Source organism: Bacillus rossius, chromosome 8 (assembly GCF_032445375.1).
Source record: "Bacillus rossius redtenbacheri isolate Brsri chromosome 8, Brsri_v3, whole genome shotgun sequence".
Lineage (NCBI taxonomy): Eukaryota > Metazoa > Arthropoda > Insecta > Phasmatodea > Bacillidae > Bacillus > Bacillus rossius.
In genome coordinates, this window is record NC_086336.1 from 57,595,153 (window position 1) to 57,612,867 (window position 17,715).

General features: G+C 36.8%; 1 protein-coding gene across 3 annotated transcripts in view; it reads left to right on the forward strand.

Moving 5' to 3' along the window:
- The window catches only part of LOC134534994 (axin), a 55,447-nt gene that overhangs the window by 16,272 nt on the left and 21,460 nt on the right, over positions 1 to 17,715 (forward strand). Inside the window, exons 1-7 of one of the 3 annotated variants that reach the window (XM_063373798.1) lie at positions 9 to 1,614; positions 7,660 to 7,825; positions 9,408 to 9,563; positions 10,596 to 10,848; positions 11,266 to 11,697; positions 13,700 to 13,840; positions 17,147 to 17,294. In XM_063373798.1, coding sequence (XP_063229868.1) covers positions 7,753 to 7,825; positions 9,408 to 9,563; positions 10,596 to 10,848; positions 11,266 to 11,697; positions 13,700 to 13,840; positions 17,147 to 17,294 — 1,203 coding nt within the window. In that variant the 5' untranslated portion in view covers positions 9 to 1,614; positions 7,660 to 7,752. Of the gene's footprint in view, positions 1 to 8; positions 1,615 to 7,659; positions 7,826 to 9,407; positions 9,564 to 10,595; positions 10,849 to 11,265; positions 11,698 to 13,699; positions 13,841 to 17,146; positions 17,295 to 17,715 lie in introns of those variants that run through there. The other 2 variants (XM_063373797.1, XM_063373799.1) reach the window with 2 other exon arrangements.

Below are 17,715 nucleotides of genomic sequence, written 5' to 3' on the forward strand. Positions count from 1 at the left end.
TTATACAGAACTTTTAAATTGTTTCCATGATGAAATCACTACTCTTTACCTTATGTTTTTGGGTGTCTGTGCAGACATGGCATGTACCATGAGCTGGACCAAAAAGCTGCTTCAGGCAGTATCCATTCAGTATTGACTGTGGGTGCTCCCGACTCCCACACCTGTGCATTGTTTGATGGCTGCTCCATTATACTTCTCATTTGCCTCTGATGATCTGTGCCGACAAGGTGTTGAACTCTAAATTTGAGTTTTCCACAGAGTTCCTCATCGAAAGTTGGAAAGCAGTGGGTGTATGGGATGGTTTTCACACGGTCTCCGGTGGTTCTGGAGGTGTTGTCTTATGCCTGCTGTGCCTAATCCTGAAATATTAAACTACACCAACACCTTTTATTTACTTGGTTCAGTAATGTTCATGTAGAGAACTGACGAAGCAGATGAAACATTATGTTTTTCTTTAAAATTTATTTCATAACATCAGTTGTTTCTTTTGATGTGAGTCCATTTGTATGAAACATTACACCATTTAGCAAAAAAAATATTATGATTATGATATTGACTGGTTTAGCGCTTTTAAATTTACACATGGCTGGAGTTTTATTGAGTCCCTCAAGGGCAAAAAAATTATTAAGGTGGAGGAATTTACAAAAAGACTTAAGGGGTCCGCCTACCTGGGCACACATACGGTGTGCAGAGCTTCAGGAAAAACAACGCGATTTCAAAACTACTCAAGATATCCGAGTGGGACCTATTTACGAATAGCATTTAAGAGTTCGCTGAGGCCCGAAAAGTACTTTTAATTTCGGATTAAGTTTTTAAACTGTATTTTTAGAAGCGTTAAAATGCCTAAAACGCGTGTTTTCAGAGTAATTTTTAGGCATAAAACAATCAGTACAGATTCTTGAAAGCACTTGAGGGGCTTGCATAACACCTTTATCTTCATTTCTCCGCCATATAATGTTACGGTCACCGCTCAAATTTCACAGTTATCCTGTGACGACGAGACGAATGCGCGCCAGTTCAGAGCCTTGCGCTTAGAGGCTATACCGCGCTGGAAGGACCAGCGAGCGTCGCGCTTATCATCCCGCCTCACTAACACACATACACCCCTGACGAGGCGGGCCCCTTAAGGTACTGGTATTCAAAGCACTACCGCCGAACCTACAGAACTCAATTTGATTTTTGTAAACTTAACTTCAGTCATGCATGATGGGTTTGGTGCTGAATTATTGACCCTTGCCTAGCCAAGTAAAGGTTATAAAAATTTACCGAGGTCAAGTAAAAAAAAAAAAAAAAAACAGAATCTTGTAGGGTTATTCAGATACAAAAAAGACTGAACTAGAAGTGTCTGTGCCAAATCCGACCATATTATGTACCTAACTGAATGAATTAAAGTTGTATGTGTACTGTAAAGAATAAATAGTAAGAGGGCTCATTTTCGCCTTGCCTTAGTAGAGCTCAGTGATAAGAGCTGACAGCACTGTGCACCATTGATAACACACGTATGTTTCACGGCTCTACCTTTTCCTGTACACCATTGATAACACACGTATGTTTCACGGGACTACCGCACGTACTCAGTGTGCTTATGGGAAATATTGTGTTGCTTATAGACGTGTAGGTATTTTTACAAGTTTCTTTGTATCAATTATTATTTTTAAACAAAATTTTCTCTGAGACAAATTTATTTGCACCAAACTGTTATATGTTGATACAATTGTGGTTTGTAAAATTGTTTTGAATTATTATAATTTATTATCTTTCAAGTGGGGAAAAAAAACTAGCTTTGATTACTTTAGTGATGGAGGCTAGTAGGTAAAATCAGCAGTAACTGGATGCAAGTTTAGCGGAAAAAAAGGGGGGGGGGGGAAGGGAGAGGACTCTTATTTAACAGAATAGAGAAGGGCACGGAAAATTGTGTTTATTGGGTCCTGGTCCAATAACTGGACAAAGAGTGAATAAAGTTAGAATTATATATATATTTTTGTTATTAATAAGTGTTGATATAATATCACTTAAAAAGCAAAACCCTGGTTGTTAGTAAACAATATTTAAGGTTTAAATTAAGTGTTTAAAATATCTATTATTGTTTAGTATTTATGTGTAAGGCCTAATTTGTAAAACTTAGTGTAGTAATATTGAAGATCTAGGTTGCAAATTAAACATGCAAGTTTCTTTCTTCACGTTCTACTTTCTACTTCACTATTATTTTTAAGTTTGAGTTTAGTTTTTTCCAGAATAGTTTATGTACGTTTAACTCTTAAAACTGTGGATTGAATCTCAGCGTGACTAAGAAGCTATTGAACATTCATTGGTGGAGGCCATGGGTGAGCAATTATCGCTTTTGAGTAAAATTATGATTTCTTGTAAGTTAACAAATGTTTTGTTTAAATTTTGCAGCTGTCAGGTTGATATGATCATCAGAGTGATTCCAAAAATTGACATCATAAAATGTAACGAGCAGATGTTATTGAAAACATCTATATAAAAATATAAAGAAAATGACATTATACTGTAGTATTTAAAATTTGTTATTATACAGTAGAGTATTAATAGTATTATGAAGTATTATAGTGTTGTGAGCATGCTGACGGTGAAACATTTCAGAAGTTTTGGAAACTGCGAAAAGATATATATTTTTCTTTTATATTGTCAGCAATTTGGATTAACTAGTAACTCAAAAACTAGCAGCTTTTTATTTAGACAAACAAGATTTTTGTTTAGACGAACAAGATTTTTGTTATCACCATCATGAATTATGCTGCAACATCTAAGGTATTTCACACATCATCCCCAAAATACATTCAAAAATAATTAAGTATTTTAGTCTTAAAATTGGTTTGTTTTAATTAAATCAACAATTGCATCATTTATATAGAACTACAGCCATTAGGTATTGAATGTTAAATATACTAATAGCATTATAAAGATTAAAAGTTGAGGAAGGAGAATGACTAAGCTTAAAGTTTCAAGAAACTTTGTATTTGCATTTCAATTTCATTTTAATTTGGCAAAAAAGCATGAAAAATAGTAATGTCCCAATTTTTCTCACAAGTTTCATATGATCATGTAATATTACAGTAAATAATTTATTCTTTGGTTTTCATAGTGATAATAAAAGTATAATTATTGATAAATAAATTCAACTAATAGGATATTATACATAATTAAAAGGAAATAGTTTAGTAAATATAATTTATGGTATGTCTTATATTTCTGCTATGCAAACTACAACGTAAGTTAAGTTTTAAATACTATTTTTTTTTTTAAATTTGGGTCTTAGTGCAAGCTTATGCATAAAAATAACTTGTACTAATATTTTTAGAAATTGGTATACATTTTATTCAAACACAATATGTTGACTATTATATATATATATATATATATATATATATATATATATATATATATATATATATATATATATATATATATATTTGATAAATTAATAGATAAGAGTATGAAATACCCTTACAGTATTAGTTAATTTTTTAAAATGAATATTTAGTGAGAAAAAAAGTATTAAAATATTTTTCTACGGACTGTACATTTTTCTGGACGTGAAATTTTTGTAGCTTTTAGAACACATGTGGTTAGTTCTTGCACTGAATGGACAGCCCTGGGTAGAATGGTGCTTTGTGTGGTTCAGTATTAGTTCTAGACATCTGCCAATCAAAAACCTCTTCAAGTAGGTATTTGAACCTTCAAAACCATCCTGCCAAAAAAATTTTATGAAAGGAATAAAGGTTTTATTGTTCTCCCATCATATTTCTGGAGCAGGTATAAGGGAGTCTGTGATACATCTCTTTTGTTGCGTATACAGCATTTCAGATTTTTTGAATGGTACGCTTCCCGGGCAAGAAGCTGCGGGCAGAAATCGAAGGCAGATGATGACTCACCAATGGGAGCGTCGGTAATTATTATCGCGCGGTGAACATCGATTTTGCTCTCTAAAAGTTGCAGGGGGATGCTGTGCGCATACATTGGGACCTCCCATTGCGCATACCCGGACCACTCGACCATCAATAGGTTGTTGCTCGCGGATGACTCTGGCAGCAAAAGTCACTGGTGTTAGCTAAGTCTTTTTTGCTGGCCATTGTGTAAACGTTGTTTTGCGCGTTTAGAATCAACACTGAGGAAAATGGTACGTTTCGTGCATTGCTTGTGTAGAAGAGGCGTATGCCTGTAGTGATTGTGCATTATTAAATTTTAATCTTTAGGGTAGTTAGTTTGAAAGATAATTGAAATTGATTAGAAATGTGAAAGATTTATTAAAATACATTTTGTTTTGAGTTGTGTTGTCTTTTTTTTTTTTTTTTTTTTTGAGGAATCCTTTATTTTAGTTTAAGTGTATTTAGTTCATTCTTGTTTTGCACCAGTATTGTTTGACTACTTTTTTTTTCTTCTTCTCGGTTGGAAAGCTTTAAGGTATAATATGACAGGCTCTATGATTGGTGAATAAAGCATTTTCCTAAAAGTTTCTTTGTTCAGCGCAACTTTGAAAGCGACGCTACCCGTGAGCCATCAGTTCAGTATTGATCAATCGATTTCAAGGGAATGCGAGGTTGCCAGCTTTATCTGGGCGAGCGTTGGTTGATGGTGTCGACAAATTACAGTTTCCAGCATCCTATTGTGACTTCTATATTGCAAAGATGATTGTAGAATTTTATTTTTCTTCGCAAAAATTTAACTGTTAATGATTTTCTTAATGTCATATATATTAAAAAATTGCTATCAATGTTTTAATAAAAAAAAATAGTTTCAAGTAATTTCAGATCAAAATATAATTGCTTTCAGATATTTGAATTCCTATTTACTGATGTACATACTTAATATCTTTTAGTTAGTTTCTATCTGAATTTAACTTTTTTTCCCCCAAATGTCAAGTTATTAATTTTATAACTCCACAGCCATAAAAAGTTTTTTACTAATTTTAATTTTAAAATATACTTAATGCTTAGTTCTGAAATTTTTTGACTCTAGTAACTCAAAGTTAAAGTTTTATGGCACACAGTAATGCCCCTGTAGGTTTTACAGAATAGGTCCTCCAACATTATAGTAGGCTCCAAACAACTTGAGTATCAACTTTTTACTTTTTAATAGTCACTCTGAAGGGTGGGCTCAATCCATTCGTGTGATACATAAATGTGATACTTAATGCATCCGGCCACATTAAAATAAAAATATAAAAATTAACACCTGAGTCATATGCATCATCATATCTGTGTCCGGGGAGGGGGGAAGGGGGAAGTTGCCCATCTTCTGATGTGGAAAAAATAAGTAAAACAAGGAGTAAGGCTCTGTATTAGAGAAAATTATAAAATTAATCCTCATCCGTTGTTCAAAATAAAATATATTTTTTTAATGAACATTTTTTTTGGTGATTGTTTATTATTATATGATGCCATGGACCCTCCTTCCTTATGAAAGAAGTTGAATCCCAGAAAATCCCCCCCTCCCTATCTCCTCATGCTGTTTTGAGCTGGATACTCCTTTGTCCTTCATCATTACTGACATTCATCTTACTTATGTTGGAACAACGTTTCCTGAAGGGAATTGTGAATACATTATGTTTGGTTATAACACTTTTATTATTAATTTATTCATTGCAAATCGCAGGAATGAAAAGAAAAAAAAAATAACTTCCCTTATTTACAGCTGGGTATAGTCTTGAATACTTGTTTCCAGTGAATAAATGTTTCATATAATTAGTAATGAAGGCTTTCGAATTACATAAGTTACATATCATCCTGAAAATTATGAGCTCATGAACTATAAAATAAAAAAAAGTAATAAAAATTTCAAGGAAATAATTAAATAAAGATTACACAAAATTAATATATACAGAACACAATAATGTTAGAATATAAAGGAATTCCCAATAATTGCAATAAACAAATAAAAAGTACTAATACATGTTTATGATATGGTATAAATTTTTTCAGTTAGAAATGTTATGTTACTGCATGCAATCCAAAACAAAATGGTTGCCTGATAGTGCAACTGTCAAAGGTTGAGTACTGCTTCTAAGATGTCCAAATATAAATTGATTATTTGTGTTCATTTTGTGATGTTTAGTTTTGTGTTTTATTTATTTTATTAGTCTCATTTTAAGCAATGGCAAACAGCCTGATATCAAATACAGTAATAGATCTTTGATCCGGCAAATTTGGGACTACAACCATGTTGGATTAGCTCTTTTGCAGGATTATATTACGTCAAAATAGTTGTAAACAGGAATACCAAAGAAAAATTAACGTATGGACAATGGCATTTAAAAGAAGTAGTAGTGATAAGCTGCTCTTTAGAAAAAATGAATATGGGCATTACTGTTTAAAAAAGTCTCTATCAGTTGCACCTGTGATTCAGATCCCTTCTGAAGATCATTACAGAAACTACTTGTGAAATGTGAATTGTAACTTGCTAGAAAACAGGAAGGGGTGTAGTGAAATAAAAGCCGGCAGTAACAATGAAATAAAAATACCGGCAGTAATGCTACCCAGCAGCCAAAGTCAACAGCTGGGTTCGCCCGAATGATTCAGGATGTGAGTGGCTCGATCGGTACTGGGTCGCAGAATGTGCCGACCTATAGAATTACTTATTTAAAATACCATTCACTGTAGTGAATATAACCTTAAGAGAAGGAGAATGGCAAAGGTCTCTATCAAGGAGCTGCACTGGCATTCCTCTGGAGTGAGGATGAAAAGATCACTTTGGCTGAAAACTGCAGCCGGGATCGATCCCGTGACCTGAGCAACAAGACAGACTCTCTTTCTGCGCGACAAAAAATGCTGGTATCTCCTCTGTTCTGTGATGGGTCGAATCCCAATTTTCTCAAATCGGAATCTCGAATTAGAATCCCAGAGAGTACCGCCAATATACCCCTCGAATCCGAAACTAGGTGCAAAGTGTCCTACATAAATTAATGTACAGTAAATTAAAAATATCAACTATGGTGTTGAAACATTCTAACTTTTAAATGGTTGTTTCTCAAACTAAGTTTCCAGAATCAATACATATTTTAATTTATATAATTGCATGTTAGAAGTACAATATGTAGGGAGAATGGTAACAGCACAGGTATGAAGAAAAAATATTTGACGTAGTAAATTTCCTCTAATATTTTTCTTCAAATCTTTTTTCCTCAGTTATTGAATCCTTCGAATCCTTTCGATAAAACATTAAGGGGCCCTCCTAGTCAGAGGTTACTTGTGTTAGTGAGGCAGGGTGATAAATGTGACGCTTGCTGGTACTTCTACCGCAGTATTATCTCCTCTAAGCGCAGTCTTATCTCCTCTAAGCGCAGTCTTCTCATCGTGCATAGGGCTACTATGATATTTGTGTGGTAACCGTGACACTGTTAGATGAATGGAGATAAAGATGTAAGGTAAGTCCCTTGAGTGCTTTCGAGAATCTGTACCGGATGATTCACGCCTAAAAATTTCTCTGAAAACACACGTTTTGGCTATTTTCACTCTTTGTCAAATACAGTTAAAAAAAAAAAAATACGGAAAGGGAACAACTTGTCCGCCTTCAGTGTATTCATAAACAATTTCAGTAAACAGACACCACTCTGATGTCGTGAGTAGTTTTCAAGTCGCTCTGCACACAGGTGTGCGGGGCCCTCAAACTCGTTCATTCGTTCACGTGTGTGTGTTGCAGGCGTTGGTGCGCACAGTGTGCAATGTGTGGCCTCTGTGAGCCGCCGTTGTGTCCCGGAGCGCGCGCCCTGAGCTACAGTCGGCGCAGGACAGGATGAGCTCTGTGGGCCAGGGAGAAGGAGGTGACCACAGCTTCGACAAGAACTCTCCGCGACCCCCGGTGCCAGGTCAGCTCCCCGCGACAACCACGCCATTCAACTTTGCTGTTTGAGTGCCTTCATAAACCCCCATTCTTTCATACTGCCACAGAGAAACAAGGAAACATAAAATATGTTTCTCCTGTAACCACGGGATGTGCACTCATTAGAGAGATGCTTGAACAACGTTTTGTTTGTGTGCACGACCGTAAGAGCGCTAGTGTGCTCACTGCTCAATGTTTGTTTACGATTCGTTGCCAAGGCTCATTTGTAATGACAGCAATTTTTCTTTTGTATTTTTGTTTAGGACTTTAGGTTATTTGCGTGTTACTTGCTTATTGCTTCGTAGGTGGAAACTGGAAAATATCTGGCGTTTATTTATTCAATTATTTAGTGGTCATATTTTCATTGAGGTAAGATTGTTAAATTGAGTATAAAATTACGTATTAAGTAAAATACAATGCCGCCACGTGTACGAAAATGCTGTGTGGCTGGTTGCGATGATAAATTTGCTGTTAGACACCGCTTCCCAGTTTACGAAGAAACGATATACAATGAATGGATACAGAGAATAAACGTCGAGAAGCTGAAAACTCTCCACCCTCTTAATGCTGTAGATGTGATTGCAAACTTCAATAGTAATGCTAGCTTGTGACATAGGTGGTTTTAGCATAAATAGCTACTTAGGTAATTCTTCCACCAATGTTTATACGGTTAGTACTGTGCACGGCCACAACAGCGCTGCAAATAGCGTTCTAGCTGTTATTCAGAGAGTGGCCTTTCTATCCCTCCCTCTCTTTTCTATGCCTGTAACTCATGACTACGATAATGACAGTACAATATATTCAAGATAATTTTTGTCAGCACACGTAACACCAATATCCAAGTCCATTGGAGAAGGAGAAACAAAATACCTCTCAGTTTCTTAAAAAATAAATTTGTTTAAAATTTTTATGTAATTTATGAATTATCATTTGATGCATCTATTTTATTTTTATGATTTTTTTTTCCCAAATATATCTACTAGAAACGTTGAATAGGTAAAATGAATTAAAGAAAACCATATCTAATCATGTAAATAAAAGAAGTCAGTATTATATGATACCTGCAAAATTGGTTAAAATGACATTTTTTTTTTCAAAAAGAAATGTAGGCCTATATAAGAATCTGCACGTATTTATTGCATGATTTTTTTTTGGTTCACAATCAAAGTTAAAATTACTAAGAATTTATGAAAGGTCAAATTGAAATTGGAAACCATTAATTGCCAGAGAGAAAAAGAACACATTCCTCAAATATGATTTTTATTTTCCACTGATAGTTTCAATAATATTATTCTTGTGTTTGTTTGATGTAAAGTAAATTATAAGAATAAGTTCATTTATGGAATGATTATAAATATTAACCCTGAAGTAATACAATTTTAGACTTCATTTTATCAAAATGTTAATTTCTAATATTCTGTTTAACCGCTTGAATTTCATAAGTTTCATGTTTTATTGTTTACATGTAATTTTATGGTTGCACATGTAGTTCTCGAGAAACTGGTGCAGTCGACTGCAGTTCGGTGCTTGCGCCTGCCGCTGGGAACCCGTGGTGGTGTTGTGCGCAGGCGAGGAGACAGAGTGTGCGTCCGTGTTCGGGGGCACCCACTCTCCCGGCTTCTCGTCAACATGGGGCTCGTCCCAGAAGTTCAAGCAAGGGGGCAGCTCCCCTGCGCTCACCCCCAGGAGGTCCAGCCTGGCCTGCCATACTGCGCCTGGAGGAGGTGAGCCGCTGTGCCTCGTCTTTCTCTCACGCCACGGAGTTGTCGTTCGGTGACGACGAACACTCTGCCGTGGCCACAGCGAAGTTCGTGTGTAGGAAATTAGTGAGACCATATGTTGGTGTTATGCAGTGTATTGACATGTTTTTCGGTGTTATTTAAATTTTTTATCGCAATTCGCCGTATAATCTTGTCACTATCAATTGCGCAACTGCCTACACCCATGATAGTTACTAAGTGAATATGTGTAGAAAATATGTGTAACAGAACAACAAATGCAAAAGAGTTATCAAGTTAAAATTTTAGAAAAGCACTAAAAAAGGTAATAATAAAATTAGTGCTGGGCCGATCATTCCGATACCAATCACTTGCGCCGATGACCGGCGCCGATCATTGCCGATCAGACAAATTAAGAATTTTATAGCTTGTTTAATGTTAATAATAAAAATAAAATTTTTTTAATAAAAACGTTACCTTATGATAACTTACCATTTATTTAACATTTCTGACAGAAAACAATTTGTTCATTGGTTTTTAAAAATGAACAATAATATAATGTAAGCTAAGTATTTCCTATTTCTACTATTTCTAGACCTTCCCACCCCACAAACCAAAGTACCCATACGACACTTTTCACGGGTTTTGAAAATAAGTGCTTTATATTATCTACAAATGATTTTCTAAATAAATAACTAAAGGCCTACCTTATTTAGTTATTTTGTAAGTAAATTTGAAATGTACAACTTTGCATTTTTAAGCTTAATTCGGTATTTATTAATTTTTTATTTAGTATGTAATGATTGGCGTTTGTTGATCGGTAAATAATTTGCAGATCGGTACCGATGCAGATGTGTTAAAATCGGCCGATTATTGTGATCGGTGATCGGCCTCGGCCCAGCCCTAAATAAAATGAAAAAGTCGACATGGAGCGTGAGACCGAGATTAATGCCTTGAAAAGCAGAATGACAGTGAACTGCTGTGCCGCCGGGTTCGGAACGGTGGGCAAGTTGCGAGGCGTGGCTGTGGCTGTGGCAGATACAGACGCGCCCCTGGGCTTCGAGCCGGAAGGGCAGTGCGGGGAGGGCAACGGCAGCGAGGGGCCGCCCCCGTGCCTGCGCTGGGCGTGCAACCTGCGCAGCCTCCTGGAGGACCCGGAGGGGGTGGAGCTGTTCAAGCGCTACCTGGAGCAGGAGGGCCACGTCGACACGCTCAACTTCTGGTTCGCCTGCGAGGGCCTCAAGAAGCAGGACCCCGACATCATCAGCCACATGGTCAAGGTCATCTACAAGTGAGTGTCGTCCACGTCAAAGTGAGGAAACCGAGGAACTGGTTGTGCAAGCCGCGGAAAAGGTCCCGAAACGAACGGTAACGGTGCTGGATGATGTCACGAAACTTTAATCCCTAGCATCATTTTGCTAGTTTTTTTTTTTACACCTTGCTTTAGTTTGTAGTTGCACATTAAATGTTAAAAGTTGAAGACCTACCATTTAAATCATGTAGAAATTATCTTTAAAAATGTTTTACCTTTCGAATTTCAAAATGTATCGGTCGTGCAAATAGTAGATATATTTTTTGTTATGTTTAATTTTGCTTTTAATGTGTGAAAATTATCCTGTGACTTAAAAATTCTTAAGAAAATGTTATTAAAATCTCGAAAGAAAGATCTGAATGTGCTTGACGCTGGGGAGCGTGCTGCTGGTTGCAGACGCTTCTTCGTGAAGACCCAGCTGGGGATCCCGGAGGACCTGCGTAAGGAGGTGCACCGGCGCGTGAAGGAGGGCAAGGACCTGCTGGACGGGGGAGTGTTCGACGGGGTGCAGGAGGAGGTGGAGCGCCTCATAGACGACACCACCTACCCCAACTTCCTGGGCTCGGAGCTGTACCTGCGGCACGTGCAGGCGGCCCAGTCGTCGGCCCAGACCTCCCCCTCCCCCTCGACGTCCTCGTCATCCGGCTCGTCGGGCAGCGGGCGGGACGCGTCGGCCGCGGGGCCGGGCCCCGGGCCGCTCCCCACCCTGCACGAGGACGCCGAGCTGGTCACCGCCCCGCCCCTGCTGCCGCTCACCAGGGACACGCTCATCGCCACGCAGAAGCGGCGCGCCTCGGGGCTCACCCCCAAGCCCGAAGCCTACGTGGGGTGAGTGGGTGGCCCACGCCCTCCGGTAGATTTGAAGGCCACTTTCCGCTTGCTTTATTGTGGAGATGCCATCGAGTGGAGTAATGAGCCTGGCGATTATTTAAGAGGTCGAGTTGCTGCAAACTCTCTATTACTTAGATTTTCTTGTAAATACCGTAAAACGGGGTGAATAGAAACAGTCTGCTAAGAAGGTATTTGTGAATAAAACCATTAATTTTTTAATCCTCATATTTTTGAAGTAATTTGCCAACATTGTTAGGAATGATTTTTCATTGAAGATTTATAGTTTTTCTGAATCTCTAAATGGACAGTTTCTATTCACCCCGCTGTTTCTATTCACCCCGTTTTACGGTATTTACAAGTGTCTCTTATAAAAATACACATATAAATTTAAATGAGGTTCAGTCAGCATCATAATTATCAATTTTGGACAATTTTGAGGTTAGTACACGTGACATTTTTTACTTAGTTTTCATTTGCTCGTGTGAAATTCTCTTTGTTAGAAAAATATTGTATCTGATGGAAAAAAAAAATGTTTCATTAGAAATTAATAACGATGCCATTCAATTAGCGAGTATTTTTTACAATTTTTTTTCTGGGGTTGTTTCATGACATCACAGAGTACCAAATATTATGTATTTAAGTTAAATTTTGTTTCATAATTTTTTTTTTTTTTTTTTAGGTTTTCAGATCTGGAAAAAATTTTTTATTAAGATGTGAACCATAAAAAAATTAATTTTTGCTCACTGTAATAAAAAAGTAATTTTGTTTTAGTTTCATTGGAAGATAGTACCTACGTAGTAGTATTCACACAACCGTATTGACCTTTGTGACTAAACTTTTGAGCTGTAATTCCCTTTTATACCATTTTTTGTTTCTGAAAATTTAGTTACCAGCTAATTACCACACGTGTGCCAACCACTAGAAATCAGAAGTGTGTTAGTTCAGATTTCTACTATATGTTAGTTGCATCATGGTCACACACTAGCATTTAATTTTAACTGTTACAACTATGTTTACCTTGTACAAAGTGTCTGCTTACCCAGCGGGCACTGCTAAGGCAGTTGGGGTAAGTACTAAGTAGCTTTGGAATTATTTCTCCTCAAATGTACAGTTTGTGTTGAGCATTGGAGAAATATTCTTTTTTTTTTTCCCAGCTGTTAAATAGGTTATCCTGCTAGAAATTATGAATTTCATCTGAAGATAAGTATAGCTTGAGGGTGTATTTTTTAAGCAGATGGTGTTTTTGTTATTCGTAGGAATTTGATTTTTTTTAACCATTGAGTAGTTTTGCAAGCATTTGTAAGCTTTTTTTCTTTACGTTGATGCAGTTTTTTTGTGCATGCTATTTTTTTTGGCATGGATGTGGTTTTCCTTTGCAATTTAGTGACCATTTCAGCTGTTAATTACATTTTGAATATGTAGTTTATTTGTAACTTCTAAAGTTTTTTTGCACAAGTATATAGTTAAAAATTATAAAATTATTTGTTTAATTTTGTTAAAAATATTTTTTTTTTCTAAAATAACTAGGCCAGCTACATTTATTCTTTTTCTGTTTTTTTGTTCTTCTGATTGTGTAAGAGGTTATCAATTAAGGGAGAGTATATTATTATTATTTATTTCAATTTTAATCTTCTGTATTTGAAAAATTAATGGTTTCTCAAATATATTAAAGTATGTGAAATTTAGGCATTTTAAATATAATTTTTTTTTACTGTTCATTGAACACAATATTTTTGATAATTTGGCATTTGTAGAAGCCAGTCCTTTAGTATGAAAAAACTTGCAGCTTCAGGTGTTGTTTTGAAATTTTTTTTTTTTTTAAAGTAGTATGAATTAATTTTTTATTGCAAATTGTTTTGCTTGACTGATATTGCATTCCTTCGTTGGGTAATAGTTTTCAGTTGTTTGGATGAGTGTGTTGGCTGCCATCATGCCTGGACGCCGTGCCTCCCCCCACCCCCGCGCCGAGGGTCACGCTCTTTGTGTTTGTGTTTGCTAGGGCGTACTTGCAGCATGCTCACCACCCCTACCTCCCCTACGCCCCCTACAACCCCGTGTCCCGCCAGGATAGCGAGCTCCAGTCCCTCAGCTCGGACGCCCGCACAGAGTCGGACAGCATGTCGCTAGTCGACAGCTCCACGTGAGTATCTCACCTCGGACACGCTCTGCCCGCGACGGACGTCGCAGGTGAGTTGCGCAGTACTTACCTCGAACAGGACCACAGCCAAAAAATATATTTGTTTGCTTCGCACCAAACTTTTAGAAACACAACCAATGACTAGGGGAAGGAAACTTACCTGAACAAGACCACAACCAAAAAAATATTTGTTTGCTTCGCACCCAAACTTTTATAAACACAACTAATGACTAGGGGAAGGAAACTTACCTGAACAAGACCACAACAAAAAAAATATTTGTTTACTTCGCACCAAACTTTTATAAACACAACTAATGACTAGGGGAAGGAAACTTACCTGAACAAGACCACAACAAAAAAATATTTGTTTGCTTCACACCAAAACTTTTATAAACACAACCAATGACTAGGGCCAGGAAATTTTCGCGAATAAATCTGAACGCCTATTAGATTGCAACAAGGTACATATACCCCGCACCAGAGGTTTCCTTCCTTGTGATCAGCGGTCGTCTACGAGAGAAGTCGTTTCTTTTTTTTTTTTGACTGAGCCACTCAGGATGCGTTTGCTTCCACGCTCAATAGCTGTGATTGGTGCTGTAACAATCGACATGCGCCTGAAAGAAATTCACCCAATCACGAAACACAGGCGGTGCTACAGTCTTTTAACTTATAAATAAACTAATCTCGGAATCTCTTCGCGAAATCTGCATGCCCCTACTAATGACCGTATTTGAAGTTTCTGTCTGCTAAATGTTTAGTATTGTCTCAGGTAATTATTCAAAATTATAAATTGCCTTTAAGGTTTTCTGTAAAACTTAAAGAATTCTCTGTACTAGTGTTGATGTCTGCAGTTATTTTTCTCTCGGAAATTTTTATTTTTGTCACAAGAGTGCTTTTAAATGTGTAAATATTTACTGTACAGATCCTTCTAGGATATAATAAAGTAAATATTTTATTTATGCATTAACAGTGAATGATATTATGTTTGCCGTGATGCAAGGAAAAAAAAGTGTCATGAATTTTATAATGGCTATCGCTCACAGCTGTTATGTTTTTCTATCTTATCCACTAATTACCAAAATCAATTTTGTGTTACAAATAATAATATAAAATAAATTAGTTGGGAAATTTTCAAGGAGCAGAAAACACCACCACCATCACTCAAAAACAAATCACGTATATACGACTTTCTGCCACACCGTACTTTTTTCGTACAGAAATATTTCTTATTACCCAAGCATTAAACATTTTTTTTTTATTTCAGCACCCGTAGATAATCTCAAACGCAAACTCTTGGTAACATTTCACAGTCTTTCTTACAAAAACACACTCATAAACCACGTGCAAAATGTCCGTCTTCCATGAAGCAATAGCTGGTTAAGTAACCATAATGTTTGACGGAACTTGTGCTATGCAGCGCTGCCATGTTTAGTTGTCGAGTTTTCAACACAGATTTTACAAAAAAAAATTGTGCGTGGTTTTTTCAGGTAAATACGGTAATTAATGTGACTTGTAGCCTGTATGTGTTCAATAATGTATTTTTATTTTTTTGACTTATTCAATGTTGGTTAATAAGTTAGCTTTTTTAGTTACGTGCTGTGCCTAGAATATTAATGCTTGTCGGAGAAAGGCTTAATACAGCATGTAGAGCTGCAAAGGTATGTTCAATTTAACACTTTAGTAATATTCTGTTTACATAGTTTCTGTATTTTTTGTGGTAATTTTGTGTAATGTTGGAAATTTATACTAAAATTGATGTTATTTGATTGACAAGTGCTATAGACAGTTTTTTTTTTTTTAAATTATCTATGTATAGCATTTTTCACAGTTGTCGAACCATCAAAGTAGCTAAATAAGTGAACCTTTCTAACACAAACAAATTTTGATTTGCGGTGCAATGACTAATTCAGTCACAAGCCTATTGCTAACAGAGTGGAGGTTCAACTGTTCTAATATGAATATGTTATGAATATGTTGACTCCCGGAAATGCTACTAATTTTGTTGTGTATTGTTTGTCATTATGCCTCCCGGGGTACTTAGTACTACTTGAATTTACGAGTGGAAAATTATATCACATTGTGGGGTGATTCTGAATTACATGGAAGTTAATTTTATGGATGCACCTTGTCAAGAAAAGTCTTTGATGTAGCCTCAAACCAGAAATGGTCTGATATCTCACTTTAGATACATAAATCCAAAATAAGTTAATTAACATTTTTTTATAAGTTACTACTTAAAATTCACTTGAACATTGCTTGGTCAAAAAAATTTCATGTTTAAACATCTTATTTATTAAATAATTTTGAAATAATGACTACCGAAACTGATCCTCTTTGGTTTGTGTACATTAAACATTAAAGTAACAATTGCATAATAGTTACAGAAGATCATCTAACTCATGCATGGATCATGTCTGTGGCAACATGATTGTAATAGTTTATGAAAGAGTGGTATAATATTATCAGGATGCCTAAAACGTTTGTCAAACTGTGAGTGATCCCAACTCGGTGGTCGAGTGCTCTGATCATTCACCTTACACCAAGAAAGTCCCAGTTCGAAACTCAAATTTTTCTTAAGTGAGAAACTTGGTGGATGTTGAAGCGAGCATTTGTGTTTTCTCTGAATGTGTTCATTTCAACACACCGATGCTTTCCGTCATTACTCCATTTGCTTCTCATCTTCCCTGATTGTCTCTGATGACCCTGATGCCAGCGAGACTTTTAAGGGTCGTCCTTGTGATGGGTGTATTTTTGGTTTGTGAGGCGGGATGATAAGTGCTGCGCTTGCTGGTACTTGTAGGTACTTTTAGCATGGTGCCACTTGTAAGCGCAAAGCTCTGAACTGGCGCGCAGTCCTCACATCGTGCATAGGGCAGCTATGATATTTGAGCAGCAACAGGTGTAAGACAAGTCCTTTGAGTTCTTTTAAGAATCTGTACCAGATGTTTTCATGGCTCGAAATTGATCTGAAAACAGTTTGAAAACTAAATATGAAAAAACATAACTATTTTTCTACCCTCAGAGTATTCTTAAATGATTTTTTAAGTAAACAGACACCACTCTGATATCTCGAACAGTTTTCAAATTGCGTAGTTTTTTTTTTCTTCCTGAAGCCTTGCGCACCGTAGTGTAGCCAGTTGGGCCGGGGCCTTGAGCTGTCTCGCTGGAATGTGATGGATGACAAACTGAAACCGTGATACCCTCAAAATCCAGCGACCCAGCTTATCCACCTGATGAGGATGATTGAACAGCTAACTAAGGGCTCGGTTGTCTGTATATGATTGCTGGACTGGGTGTGTTTGCCGGCAGCGACGGCATGTCGGTGTGTCGGGGGCGGGACTCCAAGAAGCAGCACGTGCGGCACAGCAAGCAGATGAAGGAGAGCGCGACCATCAACCGGGACCCCTACATGCACCACACCATCATACCCAGGACGCAGCGCATACAGAAGGAACAGGTGACCCTCCGGATGTGGTGTGTTCCTTGTCTCGAACGTGGCTCCAGGGCACTGTGTTACACTTTTGCAGCATATTTCACAAAAAACTAGAATGCGTACCTGTAGTGACATACTATGTGAGGACTCCATGAAGACAATGTATTTATTTGCTGTGTATAATTTTTAATGAATGGTGGGTGCATTTCCTGCTTACAACGTTTGCTTTCTTAGATTCTATAAATGCAAAAAAAAAAGTTTTTGAGTACCTGACTATTCCAATACTCATCCCATCTCTTAAGTTTAACATTTTAAAACATTTACTTTGCACTTTACTTAAATTTTTATTTATAATATCTGTTATGCCATTGATGTAGATTGTTAAAAACAAAATGTAAGTGTGCCAGAACACTAACACATACATGTTAGTGCTGGCACATCCTCT